The sequence below is a fragment of the Erithacus rubecula genome, assembly GCF_903797595.1.
Source record: "Erithacus rubecula genome assembly, chromosome: 21".
Classification (NCBI taxonomy): Eukaryota; Metazoa; Chordata; class Aves; order Passeriformes; family Muscicapidae; genus Erithacus; species Erithacus rubecula.
Window position 1 is genome coordinate 720,204 of NC_136673.1, and position 22,449 is coordinate 742,652.

General features: G+C 49.2%; 5 protein-coding genes across 14 annotated transcripts in view; 3 read left to right on the top strand and 2 right to left on the bottom strand.

Moving 5' to 3' along the window:
* Nucleotides 1-4,065, bottom strand: part of MVB12B (multivesicular body subunit 12B) — a 303,240-nt gene extending 299,175 nt beyond the window's left edge. Inside the window, exon 1 of the mRNA XM_079324481.1 lies at nucleotides 4,057-4,065. The gene's annotated coding sequence lies outside the window, so the exon portion shown is untranslated. The remainder of the gene's footprint in view (nucleotides 1-4,056) is intronic.
* The window catches only part of PBX3 (PBX homeobox 3), a 103,656-nt gene extending 97,453 nt beyond the window's left edge, over nucleotides 1-6,203 (bottom strand). For 2 of the 9 annotated variants that reach the window (XM_079324474.1, XM_079324471.1), the window contains exons 1-3: nucleotides 6,076-6,203; nucleotides 5,019-5,606; nucleotides 4,123-4,196 (exon numbers count right to left, since the gene is read on the bottom strand). In XM_079324474.1, coding sequence (XP_079180600.1) covers nucleotides 4,123-4,196; nucleotides 5,019-5,215 — 271 coding nt within the window. In that variant the 5' untranslated portion in view covers nucleotides 5,216-5,606; nucleotides 6,076-6,203. Of the gene's footprint in view, nucleotides 1-4,122; nucleotides 4,233-5,009 lie in introns of all 9 variants that reach the window. The other 7 variants (XM_079324469.1, XM_079324470.1, XM_079324477.1 and 4 more) reach the window with 7 other exon arrangements.
* HSPA5 (heat shock protein family A (Hsp70) member 5) overlaps nucleotides 1-22,449 on the top strand; it is a 458,542-nt gene that overhangs the window by 326,183 nt on the left and 109,910 nt on the right. The gene's annotated exons all lie outside the window — the stretch shown is intronic.
* The window catches only part of ARPC5L (actin related protein 2/3 complex subunit 5 like), a 195,182-nt gene that overhangs the window by 53,182 nt on the left and 119,551 nt on the right, over nucleotides 1-22,449 (top strand). The window lies entirely within an intron of this gene.
* MAPKAP1 (MAPK associated protein 1) overlaps nucleotides 8,507-22,449 on the top strand; it is a 78,535-nt gene continuing 64,592 nt past the window's right edge. For both annotated transcript variants that reach the window (XM_079323932.1, XM_079323933.1), the window contains exons 1-3: nucleotides 8,507-8,619; nucleotides 18,672-18,996; nucleotides 21,764-21,853. In XM_079323932.1, the coding sequence (XP_079180058.1) occupies nucleotides 18,738-18,996; nucleotides 21,764-21,853 (349 nt within the window). In that variant the 5' untranslated portion in view covers nucleotides 8,507-8,619; nucleotides 18,672-18,737. The remainder of the gene's footprint in view (nucleotides 8,620-18,671; nucleotides 18,997-21,763; nucleotides 21,854-22,449) is intronic.

Sequence of the window (22,449 nt, forward strand, 5' to 3'; positions counted from 1 at the left end):
CAATGTCATTGCCATAAGGACAGTGCAAATGACCAAACGTTCTGCTGCACGGCATCATTTATAATACATCTGCTGGCAATTAAAAAAATACATTCCAAAGTACAACCACGGGGTCAGTGACAAACCTTGGTACTGAAGAATGAGATGGGAATCAAAAGCTGAACAATTTAAGCTGAGCTGGATGCACATAAACACCCAGCACTGACTTCTTCAGGTAGTCAGGGAACAACAGAATATGTATTTCGCAGCTTGAAAAAAAAACAAACTGGACTGCACATAAATATTTTAAACAGCTAAAGTGAGTAACAATAACATCAGAGCTGATATTTAGGAAGTAGCCAAAACACACACACACACACACACACGCACACACATATATATATGTATGCTATCAGTGCCATTTCATTGTTCCACCTGAATCCTCTGGTGTTTTTTGCAGGTTACAATGCATTCCTGAGAGTTGTTTGCACTAAGCAATACTTGACAAACGCTGCCAAGTTGAATGCAGTGCGGTGCGAGGGCAGAGCGCTGTGCGTGCCTTTCACAAGCCCACGGTGCGAACAGGGGTTAACCCTTTCCAGCTCGGGCAGGGCTGCTCCGGGGTGGCCTGGCCGCGGGTCCAGGCTCTCAGCGCACGGCCGAGGGGCGCTCCTGAGCACCCGGGCCATGCCCCAACAAGGGGCTTTGCAGCGGGCAGGGCTCGCACCCTCCCATCGCACGGCCACTCACAGCGGCAGCAATGAAGATAAGGGTAACTCACACCCAACAGCCAGGAATTCACCCTGTGGCCGGCGCACGGCTTCTCTGGTTTTCAGAGCTTTTTCTACTCGTTCTTTAATACACAAATCTATGCAAGGGGACAACGTTGTTAATGAACATTTTCATCCTCTCTCTTTAGACATAAAAAATAGTTGCAGCAGCCCGAGCAGCGAGCAGGCCTTTCGCTTCCCCTGCGGACACCTCCTGCAGTCGAGAAGTTCATTAAGTTTTATGATCTTCCCAAGTCAGTCCTGCTTATAAGCCTCACAAAGGCCACAAATCTGGCAAACCATCATGTATGCCATTAGGCTTTACTAGGAAATGAATGCTATTTAGGGGTGGTGGTGACAGTAAATTCGGGGTCGGTTGGCAGCTATCATTGTTGCTGCTGGACTTGGGGAAATAAATAAATAAATAACTAAATGAGTAACTGTAGGTGTGTACACGGTTATGCACATGTATTTTTATAAACGTGTGATCCTGTCTCTACAAATGACTTTTCAAGACAAAAACCCAAATAACTATCAACACAGTCCAAGACCTAGTAATACATTGTTCCATTGGGAAATAATTGTAATTCCCTAAGACATTTTAAGATTACAAGAATTAATATATTTTCACTTCTTTCTCTATAAGAATAACCAGGACCGCAGCTTGAGCAACATCATGGGGGAAGCTTAATAAAATCACCAATCTGAAGTTGTTTTAGTCCATAAAAAAGAGCTATAAAAATAAAACACCAAACAGTGGTGCAATCAGTTTTTGATTCCTCCTGGCAGGACATGAGGAAGAGGACTGTGACACAGGTATGCAACAGATGAGAGCAGGGACAGCTCGGAGAGCAGGCAAAGCTCAGCCCAACACAGCCACCCCATCCTCACTTGCTTCTCTTTTTGTTTTACTGGGGGTCTTCACTAGAACTCCGGGATGATTTTTTTCTTTGAACTAATTAAAGCCAGAATTGGCAGTTTCTTTATGAACACCGTGCTACCTTGTGGTTGCCTCTCAGAATACACATAGCTAATAATAGCTGTAAAGCACTTAAATGTATTATGCAGCACTTTTGAAAATGTTAAAATGTTAAAAAAGAAATGTCAGGCTAAATTCAGTAACTCAGTGATTTGCTTTGTACATGGTAAATACCTCACAGGGAGAAAAAAAAATCTTCAGCTCCTGACCCTGTGTAAGGCTTTCAGAAATGAGATGCATCCATTAACCCTTGCTGGGATGTGACAGAGGGGCTCCATGTGAACTGAGGATTCCTCCTCCTGTTCTCTCCAAAAGTCCTCGCTGACTGTACTGAAAACTACTAAAATGTAAATAAATACTTAATTCAATATAAAAATTACTTCAATATGGCATGGCTTGTTTCTGAACAGACATGACTGCTAGGCTCCAGCCTCCCTCCTCACCTCTTGGAGGAAGACAGTGATAAAGCCATCACGGTTAATTCCCACACCCAGGTAAACTTTGGTTCTGATCAGGGAGAATTAAACGCCAGCACATGACCCCATCGGAGGCAGATTTAGGCACCTGATAATTGCTGGAACACAAGACAATGCAAAGCCCTCGGAGGAGAGGGGACACCTTTGCTTTAACTGCGCCTCAGACCCTTCCTCGTGCTTCCAATTTGGAATTGTTTGAGCCATTCCCTCCGAGAACTGCTTCCAGAAAACAGGCTACAATTTATTTTCACATTTTCTTTGCTTTAGCACCCTAAGTAAAGCCTGCACAGACATTTCACCTCAAACTGGGAGACCCTGAGTGAAGGTCCCCTTCCGGGAAGAGTTTTTGGTGGAGGTGCAGATCCATCTCCATCAATCACTCAGAGCATTAATCGTGTCCCTCCCGTGCTGCGGGGCTGGCAGCAGCTCGCCTTTGGGCAGGCAGACGCCTTCACTCTTTGTTGCTTCTCAGCGAGAGACCTCACAAAAGAGAGATAACTTGAAAACTTGCTGGACTTCTTGCAACACAAATGCAGGATCCCAGCTCACAAGTACTGACTGAAACACCCCGAAAGGTTTCAGACCACAGAGCCTCTTGTCAGTTCCCCTCGCCTGAGACGGCGGCGGCCTCACAAACACCCCGAGCCGTAATCCCACTGCTGAAAGGACTCGGCTTCTCTTCGCAGCTCACCTCTGACATGTGGCTGACTACACTTGCCTTTCAAAACACTGAGGCTAAACCCTCTGCAAATAAAGTGACCGCAGGACCTGCGCCTGCCTCCTTAATTGAAATGTGCCTTCTGCAAATGTCTGAACAGCGAGGGCAGGCTGCTTTCTGGCTCCGGAGCAGGACGGGCAAAGAAGTTTAGGGAAAGGCAGGAAACAAACACAAGGCAAAGGAAAGGGGCTACGAGCCGACCGAGGTGGAACGTAGGTAGGTGGGAAGGGAGAGGGATCATTCCCCTTATCTCGGGTAATATAATGCAACATAAAGCAGAATCAATCTTAATATTCACAACACAGTCAATACCCTAGTGCTTAGCTGTCAGCAGGAACTGAAGTGGATCCCCGGTAGCAAAGAAACCCTTGGACATAAAGCACCATAATTCACAGAGCACCGCTCACTCCGGGCTCCACAGCTCAGATTTGCAATGATTTCACGTTGGTTGTTTTCGTCCAGTTTTATTTTTGCAGTGTGGAATTAAGCAGAACGTTATTGAGTATCACATAGAGCTAAAAAGCCAGGCAATGGTATTAGCTATATGTGAATAAATGGATATTCATTTCTAAATCCAGTCATAATAAATGTTTATTGTTAAATGTTCTTACTATTGTTAAATATTATTCTCATTAAATGTCTTTGCTCTCATAATACAAAGTAGAACACTTTGCAAATTTTCTTCTTTAAACAAACAAAAAATTCTACAAATTCAGTGGTGTGAAAAAATTGCAAAAAATCTCCTATAATGCCCACTAGAAAAGCGCGGTGTTTATTCCTGTCGCGTTAATGTAGATGTAAAAACCCCCGTAGTTTAGCGATGATTTTTGAGAATGCTGGCGTTTACAAGGCCAGCGCCCGGGAGGCGCCGGGCAGAGCGGCGGGGTCGGGGCGCCCATGGCGGGGCCGCCGCGGGCTCGGCCCGGAGCGGTGCCGGGGCTGAAACGCGCGGTCTCACCGCGCCGGGATGTGTTTCACACAGCCCCTGACGGTACCGCGTCAGCGCGGGCGCCGCGGGGGCCGTGAGCGGAGACCCCCGCGCCATTCCCCGGCGCTGCCGCCGCCTCGGCAGCCGCCGGTGCCCGCGGGGCTCCCCCGGGCCGGCCCCCGCCCCCGCGGCCTGAGGGGCGCCGGGCCCGGCGCGGCGCGAGGCGGGAGCGCTAAGATGGCTGCGGCGGCGGCGGCGCGGGCGGCCCGTACCTGTTTTCTCCTTGATCTCGCAGAGGACGCTGAACAGGGCGGGTTTCATCCTGTGGCAGTTCAGGGCGTGTTTCCTGCAAGAGAGCACAGGACAAGCGGTTAGCGCCGGGCTCCAGCAACATGGCGCCGTCCCCGGCCCCGCGCTGGGGCCGCTCGCCCCCCGGCCGGAGGTCCCGGGGCCGCGGGCAGCGAGGGCCGGCCGGCACCTCCCTCATCCCGCCGCACTTTCATGCGGAATTATCTTTGTGCAAACACCGCCCGAAACGGGGGGAAAAACCACCCCCCTTGTCCCCGTCCTGCGATATTAGAACTGATTTATTAAGGAGATTGGGGAGGGGGGGGGGGGAGGTGTACAGAGTTAACATTGTTTTTGTATTTATTGTGATTTAATACAGCCAGGGTTTGGTTTGGGTTTTATTCACACACACACACCCTCTCCTTGCAGCAATATCTGGTCAGATTTATAATTGATCTGCTGCCGCTTTGAGACAAGAAAAGAAAGCAAGAGGCAAAGTTGTAGTTGTAGGGATGGCCGGGCAGACAGACGGAAGGCCGGTCCGTATGCACCGGACAGCCGGGCAGCGGCAGCGATCAGCACAGCCTCCCGCGCTCCACGCTGGCGACAGAACCATCGCATACTTCTACATTTATTATATCTACATTTTTTTTTTTTTTAAGGAAAGAAATCATTAAATAGCAACTTGGCTCTGCCTTGGCTGCTGGCAATTTCTCTTACGGCCCCAAGAAGTTGCTCTTAATTGTGAGACTCCGGGTCTCTGCAGAGGAGCGGGAAGGAGAGAAACAAAAACCACACACACACACCAAAAATAATTTTAAAAATAATAATATTAATAATAATTTTTTAAAAAGACAAGGTTTAATTAGACGAAACCAACTTTGCTTGTGCCTCATCCAGGCTTTGGTCAGTGATGGTCATGATCTGATGGAGGATGTCGCCGATGTCCTGCTTCCTGCCGTCGCCGTCAGCCCCTTCGTGTCCGTGGGGAGGCGGCAGGGCCATGCCCCCCTGCACCGAGTGCCCGGCCAGGTTCACGCCGGCCAGAGTCTGCAGCATCCTGGACTGATCGTCCATGGCTCCGGGCCGGGCCGCGCTCCGGGCGGTCACGGCAGCGCCTGCCCCGCTCAGTCCCAGTGCCGCGCTCCTGGCCGCGCTCTGCACACACACCACGGAAAAAGGAAAAAGGAAAAAAAAAGCCAAACAAAACAATAACAAAAAAAATGTAGTATTTGTGTTTTGACCGGATCTCAGCTGTTTATTCCACTCTCTTCTCCTTCCCAGGGCAGTAAATCACTCTCTTCTTTAGTTACAATCTTCTTTCATCATCATCATATTGGTGCCTCGGATAAATGAGCTGAGCAGATTTCTGTGAGGTTTTCCCGGTACAATCTTCCTCCAAAGATTTTTTTTTTCCTTTTTTATTTTTATTGTTGCTTTTTATGTCTTTCCCCACTTGTCCAAAAATCTTCTTTGCAAAAAGGCAAAATTTAAAAAAAAAAAAAAATTAAGTACAAAATCAAAAAAACTCGCTTTCAAATCCTTCAGAAGTTGGGAGGGTGCAAACAGCAAAAACCACAACAAACCAGCGAACACCCCCACCCCCAAATTGCAACATAAAAAAGCCAAGAAAACACAATCACAGAGGGAAAAAAAAAAAAATTAATCGCCCTCCCCCCCAAATAACAAACGATCCCAAGTCTGTGCACGGGGGTGAGACAGCAGCAATCAAAAGTTTGAACTTGTGCAAAGAAAAGAGCGGAAATAACGGGAAAAGAACTGTAAAAAAATTAATTACACACTCTCTGCAAAGCAATGTGCAAAAATATCGGCCCGCCGGAATTTATGAGCCCCGCGCCCGGTGCCCGCGCGTGTTTTATGTTGTTTGATGGCCGCTCCGGTGAGGGATTGACAGGCTGCCAACGCCACTCACTCACCGCAGACGTGTCACCCTGTGAAGGAGCCGAGCGGCGCGCGAGAGGGAGCGGAGCGCCGGCCCCGCCCCGCCCGCCGGCCCCGCCCCGGCCCGGCCCGGCCCCGCCCCGCCGGGCGGTCCCGCCGCCCCGCCCCGCCCCGGGCCGCGCGCGCGGCCCTCCCGCCGGGCCCAGCGGCGCCCGCGCTCCCGGGGCGGCCGGGAGGCGGCGACGCCGTGCGGGAGCGACGGGCGCGGCGGCCAATGGCTGGGCGGGCGGGACGGGCGCTGGGCGCGGAGCTAGCCAATCAGCGTGCGCAGGGAGGTGCCGTGGCCGCCCGCCCCACCCCGGGCCCCGCCCCCGACAGAGGAACTTGTGATTGGACCGTTCGAACGGTCGCGTGGGCGGAGCGAGCGGCCCGGGCTCCGCCCCCGTTGCCGTGGTGACGGCGGCCGGGGCCGCGCGGTCCCACCGGGCCGGGCCCGGAACTCCCGGGGCCCGGGGGAGGCCGGGTCTGCCCCGGGACCGGCAGCTGCGGCCGTGCCATGGAGCCCCGGTGCCTCCCGAACTCCCGGGGCCCGGGGGAGGCCGGGTCTGCCCCGGGACCGGCAGCTGCGGCCGTGCCATGGAGCCCCGGTGCCTCCCGAACTCCCGGGGCCCGGGGGAGGCCGGGTCTGCCCCGGGACCGGCAGCTGCGGCCGTGCCATGGAGCCCCGGCGCAGGATGGAGGGTCCCGGGCCGGTCTGTCCGGCCCGTGCCTTGTGCGGAGAAGCCGCGGGACAGAACAGGAGCCTTTGGCACAGCCCACGGCTCAGTCGTGCGTTACCGGGGCTAATTAATTATCTCTTTGTAAATTATATATAAATTATGTAAATTTTATATTAATTCTCTCTTTGTAAATCTGCACGGAACTGCAGAAATGGAAGGAAAAAAAACCACCACAGGGACACCAAGGGTAACTACGACTTCATCCTCTTAAGAGGTTACCCGTAGATCGTGTCCACTCCTCAGATTGTCCCCCACTGTCCCCATTCATTCAACTCGTTCCATTTTCCTCACTTTGGGTGGTGTCCAATGCCACAGCCCCTACAGAGACTTCTTAGGGAAACCACCTGTATGTGCAATGAGGAGTCACAGAGCAGTTCACATTGTCTTTGATTTGCTGTATGTGCTGTCAGTGATGAATCCATGTGATTCCATGGAATCATGCCCAAACTCAACCCTCATCCTCGTCTAACCTTCCTGGTGGTTTGGCTAGTGCCCCAGGCTTGGCACGAGCCAAGCAGAGCTCCCAGCGGCCGCCAGCCCCAGCTGGAATTGCCAGCCCACACCTTCACTTGGGCCCTGGATGTCACTGGAACCCTTTAACCAACTGGCCGGGCTCACGTGTGGCTGCAGATGGAGACGGCTCCTGGTCAACTGTGGTCTCATTGTCCTCCCATGCAATCAGCAAATTCACTCACGTTTCAGTCACTTTCCATCTTTACTTGACCATTGTCTGTCTTGAGCCGATGAGTTTTCAGGGTCATCCAGTTTTACTAAGAATGCTACCCAGAGGCGTTTTAAAATCGGTGTTATTGTGAATATTTCACAGATGCATTTGCCTCCTGAGGGTGAAGTGCCACGGATGGGACGGGCAGTTCCCAGCCCCTGACCCTGACAAATGGGACAGTGCTCCCTGACCCCTGCAGGGACCTGCTCGGCTCAGCACATCAGTGCAAAGCCGCTGTTCTGGTGACTTTTTGTTCTGTTTTGTGAGGCTGAGCGCAGTCAGAGCAGAGCTCCGGGCTGTGCAGCTGCAGCCAGGCGCTCCCTGTGCCATGCCCTGTGCTGGGCAGCTCCAGCTCCTGCCTCACTCCTGCCCTGCTGCCAGGCACTGCTGCTCGGTGTGTTTGTGCCGTGTGTCCCTCTGAAAGGCAGCTCTGATGGGTGAGCTGCTGAGACTGCCGGCTCAGCCTTTCCTCGGGGATCGACCAGACTCCTCATTCCACAGCAACTGCACCAGCAAGTCTGGAGAGGTGACAGGGACACAGGGCCAGCAGGACACGAACAGGCACCACGAGGAACAGAACATCTGGGAACATCTGTGAGCATCTGCAGCCGCAGAGCTGTGAGGTGCGGGCCGGGGGGCCGCGGGGACAGCCCGGAGCACCGGGAGACCCAGGGATGCTGCTCGCGGCTTCGGGCACGGCCAGCGCCGGCTTTCACGTTCATCCCCTTGCGTTTGCACACCCAGCGCTACCCGGGTGCTCTGGCTCAAAGCTACCAAATCAATAAAAATCGTCACAGCGGTTTTAGCAAGGAATTAGAAACAAAACCGGTGCGATCCCCATGAGAAAAGCCTCCTGTGTGAGCGCCGCGGGTGTCTCGGTACCATCGCGGGGCACCGCGGGCGGGGTGAGTCGCCGCCGGTGCCGCCGCGGCCCGGTCCGGCCCGGCCGCCCCGCCCGTTCCGCGCCGTCATTTCCGCGGCCGCGGCGCTTCCGGGTCGCGCGCGGCCCCGCGCCCGTTCGCCGGCCCCGGACCCGGAAGCGGCTGCGCGGCCCCGCGGCGGCGGCGGCGGCGCCGGTAAGTGCGGGGCGGGGGGGCGGTCGGGGCCGCGGCCGCCCGCGCTGTCCGTGCCCCATGCCCGCCGCGTGCCGCGGGTGCCGCGGGCGGCGGCAGCGGTGTCAGCCTGCCCGGGACGCGGCTCGGGAGCACCGGGGCTGCCGCGGGGTCCGGGCCCGTGCCCGGGGCGGAGCAGCGCAGCGCGGGGCGAGCGGAGCGGGGCGGGGCAGGCTCCGTCGGCCGCCGGTGGGTGCCGGGCACGGGCGAGTGCGGCTGGAGACGGGCAAGGGTCCGGCTGGTCCCCGGGAGCAGCGGGAGGCTCCGGGTGCCACCGGGTGCCACCGGGTGCCACCGGGTGCCAGTGTCCCCGTGTCCCTGTCACACGGCCCTGTCCCGGCTCCCGGCCGCTCCCGCCTGCCCCGCTGCTCCAGGCGGGCGTTCGAGCATCATCCCGCCCCGGTGCCTTCCTGCGTGGGGCTCGTTCCTTCACCGGGCTGACGGTGCCTCACCGCTGCCACCGCCGCGGGGACGGGGGGCAACGGGACCGTGTCCGCGAGACGCGCAGTGCCGTGATTCTGTGCCGGTGCAAGTTGGTAATTGACTAAACAGAGATGCCGAGCCAGCCTTGGGTATCCTGAGTGTGTTCTACCCGATTTTAGACATGGGGGCATTGTCAGGTAGATGCAAGACTGGGAATTAGACTCTCTCAGTTACTTTTCCAAATTCAGAACAGCTCCATTCACGGACACTTTTTTGGGTTAGATTAAAAATAAATTGAGATCAGCGTGTACGTATAGACCTGTACAGAAATAACTGAAGCAGGGAGAACCAATTTAGTATATTTCTATATCTGTCATGTTTCAGGTCTTTGTTGTAACACCTTTTGCTCATCTGTTGGTTACATTTTCAAACAGTTGCAACAAGTAACAAATTTAAAGTAACAACAAATATTAAAATTACAAGTAACAGCTACATTCTTGTTGTGAATTTCCTTTGGATCAGTGAAGGCCTGGGCAGCTGGAGCAGCCTGGCGCAGGGATCTATGTTACACGTTTTGTAGCACGAAATTTTCCCAGCCATTCGAAGTTGTGAGCATGAAAAGCAAACAGCTGTATGGAAAGGTCAGTTATGGCAACAAATGGCACAGCAAATGAGCAGCACACTGGTCACAGCCTGTCTCCCTTATGGCTGATTTTTGGGGCTCACACAATCACTGAGGTTGGAAAAAACCTGTGAGATCATCGAGTCCAGCCTCTGACTCAGCCCACCTTGTCATCCAGACCAGAGCACAGAGTGCCATGTCCAGTCATTCCCTGAACCCTCAGGGTTGGTGATTCCACCACCTCCCTGGGCAGCCCCTGCCAGCCCCCACAGCCCTTTCCATGGAGAAATTCCCTCTGGTGTCAAGGGCAAGTGACACTGGCTGAGAAATGGGGCAGAGCTCAGGCTCTCTTCACCTTTCCCGTTGGTGCTGGAGGGGCAGGTGGAGCTGTGGGAGCAGAGCCTGGGGGTGCCCAGAGGGCTCTTGTGGGGTGCTGGGGCTGCCATACCAGGCACCCACCGTGCAGGGGGGCTGCTCAGGTGCTGTGCCAGCAGCTCTGCAGGGCTTTTCTGTGAGAGCCTCTGACACAGACTCCAGGCTGTTCTAGTATTAACTCTGTGTGTGAGCTGAGGAGCTCCATCAGACTGTGCTGCCTGTCTGTCAGCTCCATTTTGTATACCAGGCAGCACAAGGGCAATCCCCACCTTGTTTGCTTATTGCCTGAGAAGTCTTGTACCTAAATGCATTATTCTGAAAGCAAAACAAAGCTCTGTGAATATGTACTGTGTGCTCTTGAAAGAGACAGACCCAAAATTAAAAGCCAGAGGAATGGGGGATTCATCTTTTACTGAAGAAATCTGTCCAGTTCCATGTGACATCAAGTCCCAAAGGGGCTGAAGGTCTCAGGCATTTTTAAGTAGGTCTGATCATCCATGAGTGTTTCTCATGGGCACATTTGTGTATGTAAAACCCAAAGAGAGTAGCATCTCTCTCCATAGCAAACAGGCAAAAAGGTAAAATGGTGAAGCTTTCTGGTTTGTTCCATTTTTCAAGACTGAAGTTTGTATAGGTGTTTATAAAATTTATTTGTTTTTTTAGGCTCTTGAGTATTACACTGAGGACTGTGACCGTAGAAGCTCCAGTCTAACATTCAAGCAATCCTAGCCCATACTTTCATTCTCAACTCTACAACAAGATATTCTATTTATCACAGAATCCCAGAGTGGTTTGAGTTGGAAGGGAGCTCAAAGCCTGTCCAGTGCCACCCCTGCCATGGCAGGGACACCTCCCACTGTCCCAGGCTGCTCCAACCCCAATGTCCAGCCTGGCCTTGGGCACTGCCAGGGAACAATTCCTTCCCAAATCCCATCCATCCCTGCCCTCTGGCAGTGGGAAGCCATTCCCTGGGTCCTGGCACTCCAGACTCTTGTATGTAGTGTCTCTCCATCTTTCCTGGAGTCTCCCTTCAGGTGCTGGAAGGCTGCAGTGAGGTCACTCCTTGGTCTTCTCTACTCCAGGCTGAGCAATCCCAATTCTCTGAGCCCTTCCTCAGAGCAGAGGTGCTCCATCCCTCTAACCATTTTTGTGGCCTCTTCCAGACCCACTCCAATAGGTCGATGGCCTTGAGGAATGTTAAAACTCAGCAAATTGTCTTTAAAACATCTTAGGCATAAAAGTGTTTTTCCATGGAAAACCACCTTTTTTTTGAAAGTGTTCCTTCCCAGTTTTCTATGCAAAAGTCCCATCAGCTTCACCTTCTCCAGGGCAGGGATTGCTGTTCCCCTGGAGAAGAGTGTTCAGCAGGAATAAAAGCAAAATGAATGTTACAATGTGTTATTTACGAGGCACTCTGGTTTTGTTTTGTTATTTTAAAGCCAGCAGCAGTGAAGGCTCCAAAATGAACTGAAGTGCTGAGATATTTTTTTGGCTAGTGATTCTCCCGCACTGATGCTGTGAAATTGGGTCACAGGGGTTGGGGGGTTTTGGGTCATCCCAGAGTGACACTGCAGCTGGGAATGCCTGCAGACAGCATGAAAAACCAAGCTTCATCAGGGACAGACAAAATTAAGGCAAGTGTTTGCAGATCTTGAGATGAGGCAGAGCCCAGGCGAGGCTGCGCCTCGATCGCGGCGTTCAGCACAATATCTGAATGAAAAATGACAACACTTTGTCATCTGCTCAAATTGATATTGCACTCTCGGCAGTGACAGCTGAAAAGGCCCACAGGTGCCATATAAAGAGGTGACCATGTTGTCATATTTCATTTAGGCATCCCTCTGCAAAGCCATAATTACCTAATTAGGTTGTTAATTAGGAGATTAGCATTTCGCTATATTGATAGAATGCTCTTTGCAGGCAAGAGTCTAGATACAGATTTGTCTGCCCTAATTTATAATCTCTGCATTTTTTATACTTATTTATTTGCTTAAAATCTTGATGCAAGATTTCTCAGGTTAGCAGAGAATCAACTTGTCTGCAATTAAACAAAGATTTGACAAGATCAGGAAGGAGAAGAGTGAACACTTCCCATACATACCCCAATATTCCCCCCCCGCCAAAGCTCAGTAATTAAAATATTGGAATTGGTGTAATTTGCATCCTGATTAGTATGACAACAAAACTATAGCCAAATTCCAAGCAGTTCAGAAATACAGAGCTAATGCCAGATTGATTTACAGGTCTGGAAATGAACAAATAATTTGTTGGAAGTTGTGTGTAATGTAGTGTTTGCTCATCATAACTTCCCAATTCCAGTCTCTCTTGTGAGAGAGCCTCTTTATATGACAGTAAATGATTATTTCCTTTTTAATGATAGGACCAGAGTCTGAGTGACAGCTTCTGCAGATAAGTATTCACTCTTAAATGCACTTGAGCTTTTGCTGAAACATAAACTTGAATGTTCATATATTTCAGTTCACTTTCCTTTATCCTGCCTGCCCAGGATCTGTCTGTGTTTGAGGGGGTTGATTATTTGTGCTGCTGCAAATGCAGATAACCAGAACCATTTCTTGTGCAATTGCAGACAGAAGTTGACTGGGAAATTATTTCATATAACCTGAATCATAAATTTTGAAGTATGTTCATGCTGTCCTGTTCCTGCTTATATGATGTTGGGGGGAAAATCAATTTTTAATTCTAATCTGCCTATCTTTTTCATTAGTTTTTAAAGATCACTTTAAAGAGCTAATGTCAAGGAGGTGTTTGAGCACAGGGACTGTGGAAGCCCTTGAATGATAACATGACCTGCAATGGTATATTATTTTTACACCTTGCTATTTTTTGAGTTTGTTAGCAATTGTCTTGGATCCAAACTGTACCTTCCACTATTTGTGTCTTTGGAATATTTTTGTTTACTTTTAATAGGGCTTTGATTGTTTATTACTTCCTTAAGGAGGATAGTCAATTTAAACATATTAAAACAAATAAACAAACAAACAAAAACAAGCTACAGCTTTGCAGAATAGGAGGAAGAAAGGTTTTTCCCCCATGCTTCTCACTTCTTATTTTTATAATTTAGAGAGGAAGATACATTTCAGGAACTGGCTTGAGAGTTTTATGGAGAATTTGGAACTGCTTTTAGCCATTTGAACTGGAGGACTCTTAAAATCATTCCTTAAAATTGGTGGAACTTCAAAGATGTAACTCTTTCCTGCAGCAGAACATTATTAGTTGCTGACAGCTTTCTCTGATTTTATTGTTTTTGGTAGCTTATTTAAAGGTCTGTGTATTTCAAAGCATGAAAGGCAAAAATATCAACCCTTCATATGAGGAAAATACTTCCTGTAAGGTGCCAGGGGAAGGTGGCAGTGGTTTGTCAGTTTGGGGACATGTCCTTCAGTGGGAGAGGTGGTGCTGGTGGCACCTCAGGGCACCTGGAGGAGCTGGCAGGTTCTGACCTGCAGCCTGTGAACTGGGGACAGGACAGGGTGTGAAAGCACCTGCTGGCTCTGGTGTCACTTCACCGAGTGAAATCCATATTTCTGCTGGGAAGTGTGCCAGGAGGGCAGGGCTGGGGGCAGAGAGGGGCCCTGCCCCAGTGCTGGCAGGTGTGCAGGTGAGGCAGGGCTGGGGGCAGAGAGGGGCCCTGCCCCAGTGCTGGCAGGTGTGCAGGTGAGGCAGGGCTGGGGGCAGAGAGGGGCCCTGCCCCTGTGCTGGCAGGTGTGCAGGTGAGGCAGGGCTGGGGGCAGAGAGGGGCCCTGCCCCTGTGCTGGCAGGTGTGCAGGTGAGGCAGGGCTGGGGGCAGATAGGGGCCCTGCCCCTGTGCTGGCAGGTGTGCAGGTGAGGCAGGGCTGGGGGCAGAGAGGGGCCCTGCCCCTGTGCTGGCAGGTGTGCAGGTGAGGCAGGGCTGGGGGCAGAGAGGGGCTCTGCCCCAGTGCTGGCAGGTGTGCAGGTGAGGCAGGGCTGGGGGCAGAGAGGGGCTCTGCCCCAGTGCTGGCAGGTGTGCAGGTGAGGCAGGGCTGGGGGCAGAGAGGGGCCCTGCCCCTGTGCTGGCAGGTGTGCAGGTGAGGCAGGGCTGGGGGCAGAGAGGGGCTCTGCCCCTGTGCTGGCAGGTGTGCAGGTGAGGCAGGGCTGGGGGCAGAGAGGGGCCCTGCCCCTGTGCTGGCAGGTGTGCAGGTGAGGCAGGGCTGGGGGCAGAGAGGGGCTCTGCCCCTGTGCTGGCAGGTGTGCAGGTGAGGCAGGGCTGCCCCAGCTCTGCTGCTCTGGGGCAGGGACGGGGAGCAGCCTCCTTGTGCTGGGCAGTGAGAGCCAGGCATTTTTTCAAACTCCACCGTGTGTTTAAAAACCCCCACAGAATCCATTGCAGAGTAGCTGTGCTGTCCCCAGAGTGAGGCAAGCTGCACTCAGCATTTTTCACTCAAGGTCAAGCGTCTGCTCGGCTCACAGCAGAGCTGGGCTGACACACGGCTCAGCCCCAGCAGCCAGTGGCTGCAGCGCGGGGCAGGCTCCAGCTGTGCCTGCTGCTGCCTCAGCTGGCACCTGCTGGGCAGCAGGATGGATGGGGAGCAGGGCAGGATGGCAGGCACGAGGTTCAGCCTGTCCTTTCCCCTCATCTCAAGCTCGTGTCGCTATCTCGTGTCACCTCGTGGAGGTGAGCACGCAGATGTGATACTCGGTGTGGGGCGTTCGTTGGGCAGCAGCAAAGCCAGGCAATCTGTATTTAAATAATTGCAGTACATCAAGCAAGCAGGAGGGTCACAAGAACAGTTAACATGTTGTGATGATGAAGTTGCCTCCCGAAATTCAGCTGTGTTCAGCTGTGTGTTTAAGGTAGAGCTGCATGGCTGCAGATCCTTTTCCAAGACCTCTGTGTCACCTCCCGGGAGCGCCGTCGTTTGTTAGCGCGGCGCGCATTGCTCATTGTGCGCGGGTTATGAATGAGCCTGATCTGCACAGAGCCCTGCTCCTCTCTGGGAGAGGCTGGCGCTGCCAGAAATACAGCCCTGGGGTGCTGGAAGAGGAATTCTGCTGATAAAAATAGTAGACTGAGATGCAGCTGTCTGATTCTGCCCAAAGTTCCTGTGAATGCTGGCGAGGCGTTCGGCCCCTCGTGCTGCGGTCTGACATCCTCGGGGCTGGGGGGGCCGTGCTCTGCAGGGCCTGGGCATGGCAGAGTCACTGCAGAGGGGCCAGGAAGGGCAGGGCAGCATTCATTGCTGGGCTGCTGGTCACACAGTGTGCTGAGAGTTAGGCAGGTGAGTAATAAAGATCAGGAGAGAAGTCCAGATCTCTTCCCACCTGTGTGATCGATCACAGGTGTTTGCCAATCATCAAAATCCCAGCCTGTGCATCCTCTTGTACAGAAATACCAAACTCTAAAATTTTGGAGATTTCACATCACTCTCTTCAGTTGTAGTGTTTGCACAGAACATGTTTGACAGCTGCCTGCAAAGTGGTTCATTCAATAGTAGAATATTATTTGTATAGCACAAGTATTAGAAGAGCATTTGTTTTTGTTTACAATTACAGAATGTGTAAGATGCTGGTGCTTAGAAGGTCCCTGAATTCCATTAAACTCAGCTCCTCTGTGAGGATGTGGTGATGGTGTGTGGGTGTAAGGGTGTGCTGGCAGATCTCACCAGATCTAGAAATTGATTTTGGGTCTGTGATGTTGTTGGAACCTTCAAGGTGTTTATGTAAAGATTTGCAAAACTGAACTTTGCTTCTCGGGGCTCTTCTCTCTCACTGGAAGTCACTGTTCTTCAGACAGGGTCTGTTTCTTTATCAACAGGAGGAACTGGTTAGAATTCTATAGGCTACAGCAACTAAATATGGCATCAAAACCTGAACTAAATTTGGGGCTCTGAACTATTTTTTTAAAGGACATTAACTGTTCAGAGAGTTCCCGGTTACCATTAATGTGTTGATAAATTAGCTTTAATGCATCTTTATGAAAATTCTAAAGAGAAGGAAATAAAAATATGTTTGTGTTAAACTTGTAGAATTTCCAGCACTTTCTCTGCATTCAGGTTTATGGGAAAAGCAGCTGCCCATGTGAGATGGGAAGGAGCTTGGCTGATTTAGCACACCAGTGCTAATGGCAGGAAGTCGGGGTGCAGAGTATGAAGGTAAAACTCGCATCTGCTGTTACATGTTGTTAACTCCCTCAGCAGACATTAAATCATTTCAAGTACAATAATAGTGTGGGAGGTAAATTAACTAACCATTAACAATCTTATAAATACACAATTAACATGCCAGCATTTATATGACACATTGATGGGGCAGCAGTAATTTTTGATTGGGAGTTTGCAGACCTTTCCGACGCCTGAGGCTGTTTTTTATTTAAACAAGTTTTTGCCAATTGCAGGTGCATTTAGGAAAGGTGGCCTTTCCTCATCAGTGAGTAGAAATAATTCAATGTGAAGAACATTCTCAACACGTGTGTTTTGTGGTGTCCATAAGCTGTACTTGGTTGTAGCTGTGGTTTTTGAGCCACACTGTGCTGGGCATGCTGGTGCAGGGTGGGAGCCCTGGACACATGGGTGGCTGCCTTTGGGTGGGACATCTTGTGGCCTCTGCCTTGGAGGACAGTGAGAATCCCTCAGGACAGCCCTGCTTTGATGGGAAGAGGCAGAAGATGAAAACAGAGCGTGGAGTTGTGGTGCTGCCCAGGCTGGCAGGAGCCTCTGGAGGTCCCATCCAACCCCCACCTCAGGCAGGGCCAGCAGAGCTCCAGGCTGTGTCCAGTTGGGCTTTGAGGGTCTCCAAGGATCCTGCTGGAGCAAATTTCACTAATAGCATAATTTATTACAATGTATGGTAACAGTAGTGTATTAATAACCAGCAGCATGTCAGGTTTGTTTCCCTACTGTTCATTTATTGAATTTGTTTTTGCTGCTGGGTCTGTTGCTTAATGTAATAATTCTGAATTTGTCTGTATATTTTTAAGCAGAAAGGAGACAGTCTGTGAAAGAACCCTACAATATTCATAGACAAGGGAGAAAAAAAGTTTAAAATTCTGAAGGCTGTAAGTCTCTGTTTTTTTGAGGATTGTCATCAGTGAATGCCCATGTTTGCTGGGAGGGAGGACACTGGTAGGGATGGAGAATTTGCAATCTACGATAAACCTTCAAAATTTTGCTTTTGTCATGGTTAGATGAGTGTCCAAATGAAGGTTTGCTTTTCCTTCCAGCTGTCTAAATGCAGAAATGCTCCATGGGCCCCTCTGAGTTGTTTCACCTTTCCCTTCACCTTTCCCCTTGGAAAAAAAGGGGATACAGCAAAATGCATTCCCTGGTCCTGGAACAAGCCTGGCTGCTCCTTTCTTTCCCTCCCCTCTGTTAAAATATCCCAGGAGAAGGCCAGCTGCCTTTAGCAGATTTTCATGGGATGTGGCTTTGATTTTAAAAGCAGTTTTGCAAGCAGCAAGGACAGGAGATTGCTGGTGTTTCTGAGTTCTAAATCCCAAACACACACAGCTCCATAAAGTTGAAGTGTTTTTCTCTGATTAGAAAAGCAGTGGGGATTTCAAACTCCTGGATTTCACATCCAGTCTTGCCCTGTGTGTGAGCTCAGACAGGGCCCCCTCAGGTGGAGGTGTCCCCATGGCTGCTGCTGTTGCACACTGCATCAACAGGAATCATTATTTGTTGTCTTTTTAGGTTATTTTCAGCAGGTCATTTTTTGGTACAGCTCACCCCTCAGCTGCACTGCCAGCTTTGGGAGGTGGTGGGATTCCTGTAGCAGCACCAGGCAGGGCATGGAGCTGCTCCTTTCAGAGTCAGCCTGGGTTTGAATTAGATTGACATAACTACAAACCCACAGCTACAGAAAAATCAGATAACAATGTGAGCGTGGTCTGGGTTTTGTGGTTTGGGTTTTTTTTTTCCCTTTTCCTTTTTGCCCTCTATATTGTTTCAAAAGGCCACTTGAGTGCTCTGAATGAAATATCTTAGGTAAGTGGCAATTACTGTTCTTAGTGCTTTAGAGCTCAGGCATGTGGTATTTGGTCACAGAGCTTTCTGTGCTACAGCAGTTGCCCTGTGTGAAGCACCATGCAGCAGCAGATGTTCAATATTCTGCCCTGAGACACTAATCTCTTCATGTTTAAGTTTTTCCTAGAAATACAAAACCTGAAGAGGGGTCTGTAATAAGGCAGTCAAGAAGTCACTGTGTAGATGCAGAAGCAAAACAGTAACACAGTTACAATGGCTGAAAAGAAATCCAAAACCCTGTTGGCTTTGTAAATGGATTGGTTGGAATAGGCAGATGTTGATGTTCTGGATTCTCCTGCCATCCTGCCCTGTGCAGCTCTGTGGGGGATTTTGCCTTTCAGCAGCCATGTGTTGTAGAGTGCTGGGTCCTGTCTGCAGGATCTCTTGTGTTCTGTTGTCCTGGGACTCAGTTTCAAGATACCCTCCAAACCCCCTGTTCCTTAAATGGACCTCAGCAGCCAGTGCAGTGTAAGTAACCTGGAGCAGAAATAGAGTTTGCCCTAAGTCAGTCAGGGCTTGTGACCTTCTGGAGCGGGGGCTGAGCTTTCTGTGTTGGAAGGGATTTGTTGCTGAAGCACTGTGCACGCTCTTTCTAGGTACGTGTGTCCATGCAGCAAGATGGAGAGAAGATAGTAGAGTGAGGAGGTGGCCCTGTGGACAGCATGGCTTTCCTGGACAACCCCACCATCATCCTGGCTCACATCCGGCAGTCGCACGTCACCAGCGACGACACGGGCATGTGCGAGATGGTGCTGATCGACCACGACGTGGACCTGGAGAAGTTCCACCCCTCCTCAGCCTTTGGGGACAGCGGGCCAGAGCCCCAGGGCAGCAATGGGGACACTCAGGGCTATGTCTATTCCCAATCTGTCGATATTACCTCAAGCTGGGACTTTGGCATCCGACGACGGTCGAACACAGGTGCGTGTGCTGGCCTGTCACACCTGAGCCACGCTGAGCCCCTTTTATAGAAGATACATCATGATTCTGTTACCTTAGTGTGCTGGCAGCTGAGCTTTAATTGCTGTTTTACCTGTTCCTGTGCAGGGGAACATGGAGGTAGTCAGTTTTATATATATAAAAAATTCAAATTGTGAAGACATCAAATCTAAACCCGAAGTACGTGAGCAGTCTTTGATATCTCTATTGTTGCTGTCTGGAGGGGTGTTAACTTTTGAACAGGATGGTTATTTTCTGAGAAAAAATCTGCCTAGTGAGGCATCAAATGTATTTGTTATAAAAGAGAGCAATGAAGTTTGATGTGAGCCAGCAAAGGGAATGATTTGTCTGTGTTTTGTCTCCTGAAGTTTTATTTCTGAGAAAAACCTTGAGCTAGGGTTTAAGATACCAAATTAGAAAGTTTAAGGGCGAGCAGCTTAGCAAAACACTCTCATTTTGTCATGACTGGCATAAAGCTCTCCCATGTAGTGTTCCATACAAGGCATATCCAGACTTCTGCTTACACCTGAGATGTATTCTGAACAGCAGTTCAGTGAGGGAAAATATAAATGAGAAGGTTGCTGTGCTCTGGTCACTACTGGTCTCTTTTTTCTGTTTCTGTATATTTTTTAAAATGATTTCTGCAGGTATTATAACACCACCTAGAGCCCAGAAAGCACCTCTGTGCTCTGCTTCACCAGGAAAATGTGTGTGGTGGTGGAGATGCTGAAATGCCTTTTACAAGCAGGAAGTTGAGAAAGGCTCCAGAAAAGGCAGGACACAGATCTCCTGTAGCAGAGAGTGAGGTTGGGAATTAAACTGAGATCAGAGCCCAGCCTGGCAGGATTCTGTGCTGGAATCCAGGGTGCCAGGCTGCCCTGGGGCTGGGGCAGCTCAGGCCATGGTGCAGCTCCTGAGGAAGGACAGGCAAAGTTTGAGGATTTGTAGAATTACTCCAGGAAATTATTCTGAAGGATCATCTCACCCAGGGAGAGGCTGATGGAATAGTCTCTGTTTGAGACAATTTTCACACTGAAACTGTCACTGGCTGCCTGTGGCAGTGAGCCCTGAATAATTCACATTTCTCTGGGTGCTGGCCATTCCATCTGGCACAGTCCCACAGTGGAAGGGTCTTTGTGCTCAGCTGTGGGTGCAGGAGCAGGATGGAGCCAGGGGAGGTGGTGACTCTGCTCTTGTACATCAGTTTAGACAGGGGTGGAGATATCAAACAGGTTAAAAACAGACATTATTCTTGTTTCTAGTCTATGGAATTTCCTTTATCCTTTACCTGTTCATCTCACAGATCTTTTATCAGAGCTTGTTTGGGAAGAAGGGGTTTTGGAAGGTAATTTTGAGTTACAGTGTGGGCAGTGCTAGTGCAAATGTGGAGCTTTTCCTTCAGAATAAAATATCTATGCTACAACAGTGTTTTGCCAATATATATATATTTATGAGGAGGAATGTTTTTCACATTTCATCAAGAGGAAGTTACCTAGAGGTATTCAGGTTCTAGCACTGTGTAAATGGGAGGTACTTATCAAAGTCCCCATTTGTGCTTGTACCTTAAACTGCTTGTTACAGCTGTTACACTCAAAGGAGTGGTTTTTATCAGTGTCCTGACTGACAGTTTTTATGGGGAGAAAAAAATTGCTTCCTTGTCCACAATTCAGTTCAAAGACCTAAATGTAAAAGAATAGTAACAGAAGAGATATAAAGGATGATATTTTTTAGTTGCTGAAAAGACTCGGGGAACTCCAATTGTATCCAAAAATTGTCAGAGTAATTTAGCATTTTAGAATCTCTTCTACAAACCCATTTTAGTTAATGAATTATCTCAATACATCAAATTTGCTAAGATGTCCAGCAGATTGTTTCCTTTGGGGATCAGCACTGTTAGTTCTACTTCCCAGTCTAATCTGCTTATTTTGAGTGGACACTTGACAACCCCAGTGCATTTTTGGGGTCACTTGGGTGGCTTCCTTCAGGTTTTCTCCCCAGGGAAGCTCTTGTGTGAACAAAAAATGGAATTTAAGTTGTTGTCTGGTACCCTGGACTGCAAGTTCTTTGGTATCAGAACTATTTGGGGCTTTTTTTTCCAACCATATTTTTAAGATGGAGTCAAAATATATGTAAAGGAATATTATATTCATTTTAGGATTTGACTAATGTTGTGAAGATACAAATCATTTATTTTACTACCTATAAACTGTTTCAGCCTACTGAAGAAAAAGCTGTGCTAATTTATATCGCTTTGACATTTTATAATTTTCATGATTTTTAGATAAAGGATTTTATATTTAAAACTTTAATAGTCTAGTCTGAGTTCATTTATCTTTAATTTTTGAAACGGGTAGAGTAATTCATAACAGTAATTTTATTCCTGTAATGTAATATTCACTTCAGTTCATTTGTGCATTAAAATTCCTTTAAGACCGTTATTAATGATTTATATAATGAAATGTCATATTAATCACAGAAGTTTTCACATTTTATTATTCTCTTCCATGTTAATACTATCTTTATGATCTCTATTAATGTTTTATATCCTCTAATTTCAATTATAAATCAAGAACATTTTCATGTTTTTGTTGGTATTTGCTTTTCAGGGGTGCCACCTTTAAAATTTTATGACTTTTTCCCCTACATATGCAGTATAAAACATCTTTATTCATATAAAGGTAGTTAATTATGTCTTTGTTTATAGTAAACTTTCATTGACAAACTTATAGTTGTAATATTTCTTTTCAAGCTCAGAGACTAGAACGTCTGCGGAAAGAGAGACAAAATCAAATAAAATGCAAAAACGTTCAGTGGAAAGACAGAAATACTTCTTGCTCAGGTAAAAGAAAATATCTTTTGTTTTCCTGCTGTTTTTATTCCTGCCTTTGATGGCTACAGCATTCGCAGTTTGTAATTTTCCCCGTGGGTTTCAAGGCATGAAGGAAATGCCAATTGTGCAGTCCCAGGGGTGCCAGCCATGCCAGGGCTCCCGGGGTTAATAAAACACAAAGTGTTGGACAGGCAGCTTCTGGGGTGGCTGCTTTGGGGTTTGCACTCTGTGGGGTTTGTGTGTTTGTCACCACAGGGCAAGGCTGTGTGTCCCTGTGGGGTGGGGACACTGGAGGTGCCTGTGCCCCAAATGCAGCATCAGGGTCTCCAAGTCACACCAGCCTTTTCCAGCAGCCCTTGGCACACTGGGGGTGATTTATATATATTTATTTATATTTTTTTATTTATATAGAGTATTTTTTTAGCTACTTTTTTAGATAAGGTGCAAATCTTAAGAAATAAAGAGTGTATGTATGATCTATATAAATGCAAGCATAATAAATGCTGGCTTAGCTTATCTGACCTTTCCTTGGTAAAACTATCATCACTGATTTCTCAAAAAATATTAAATTCTGTTTTTGTTAATTATATAATTAAGTATTTGTG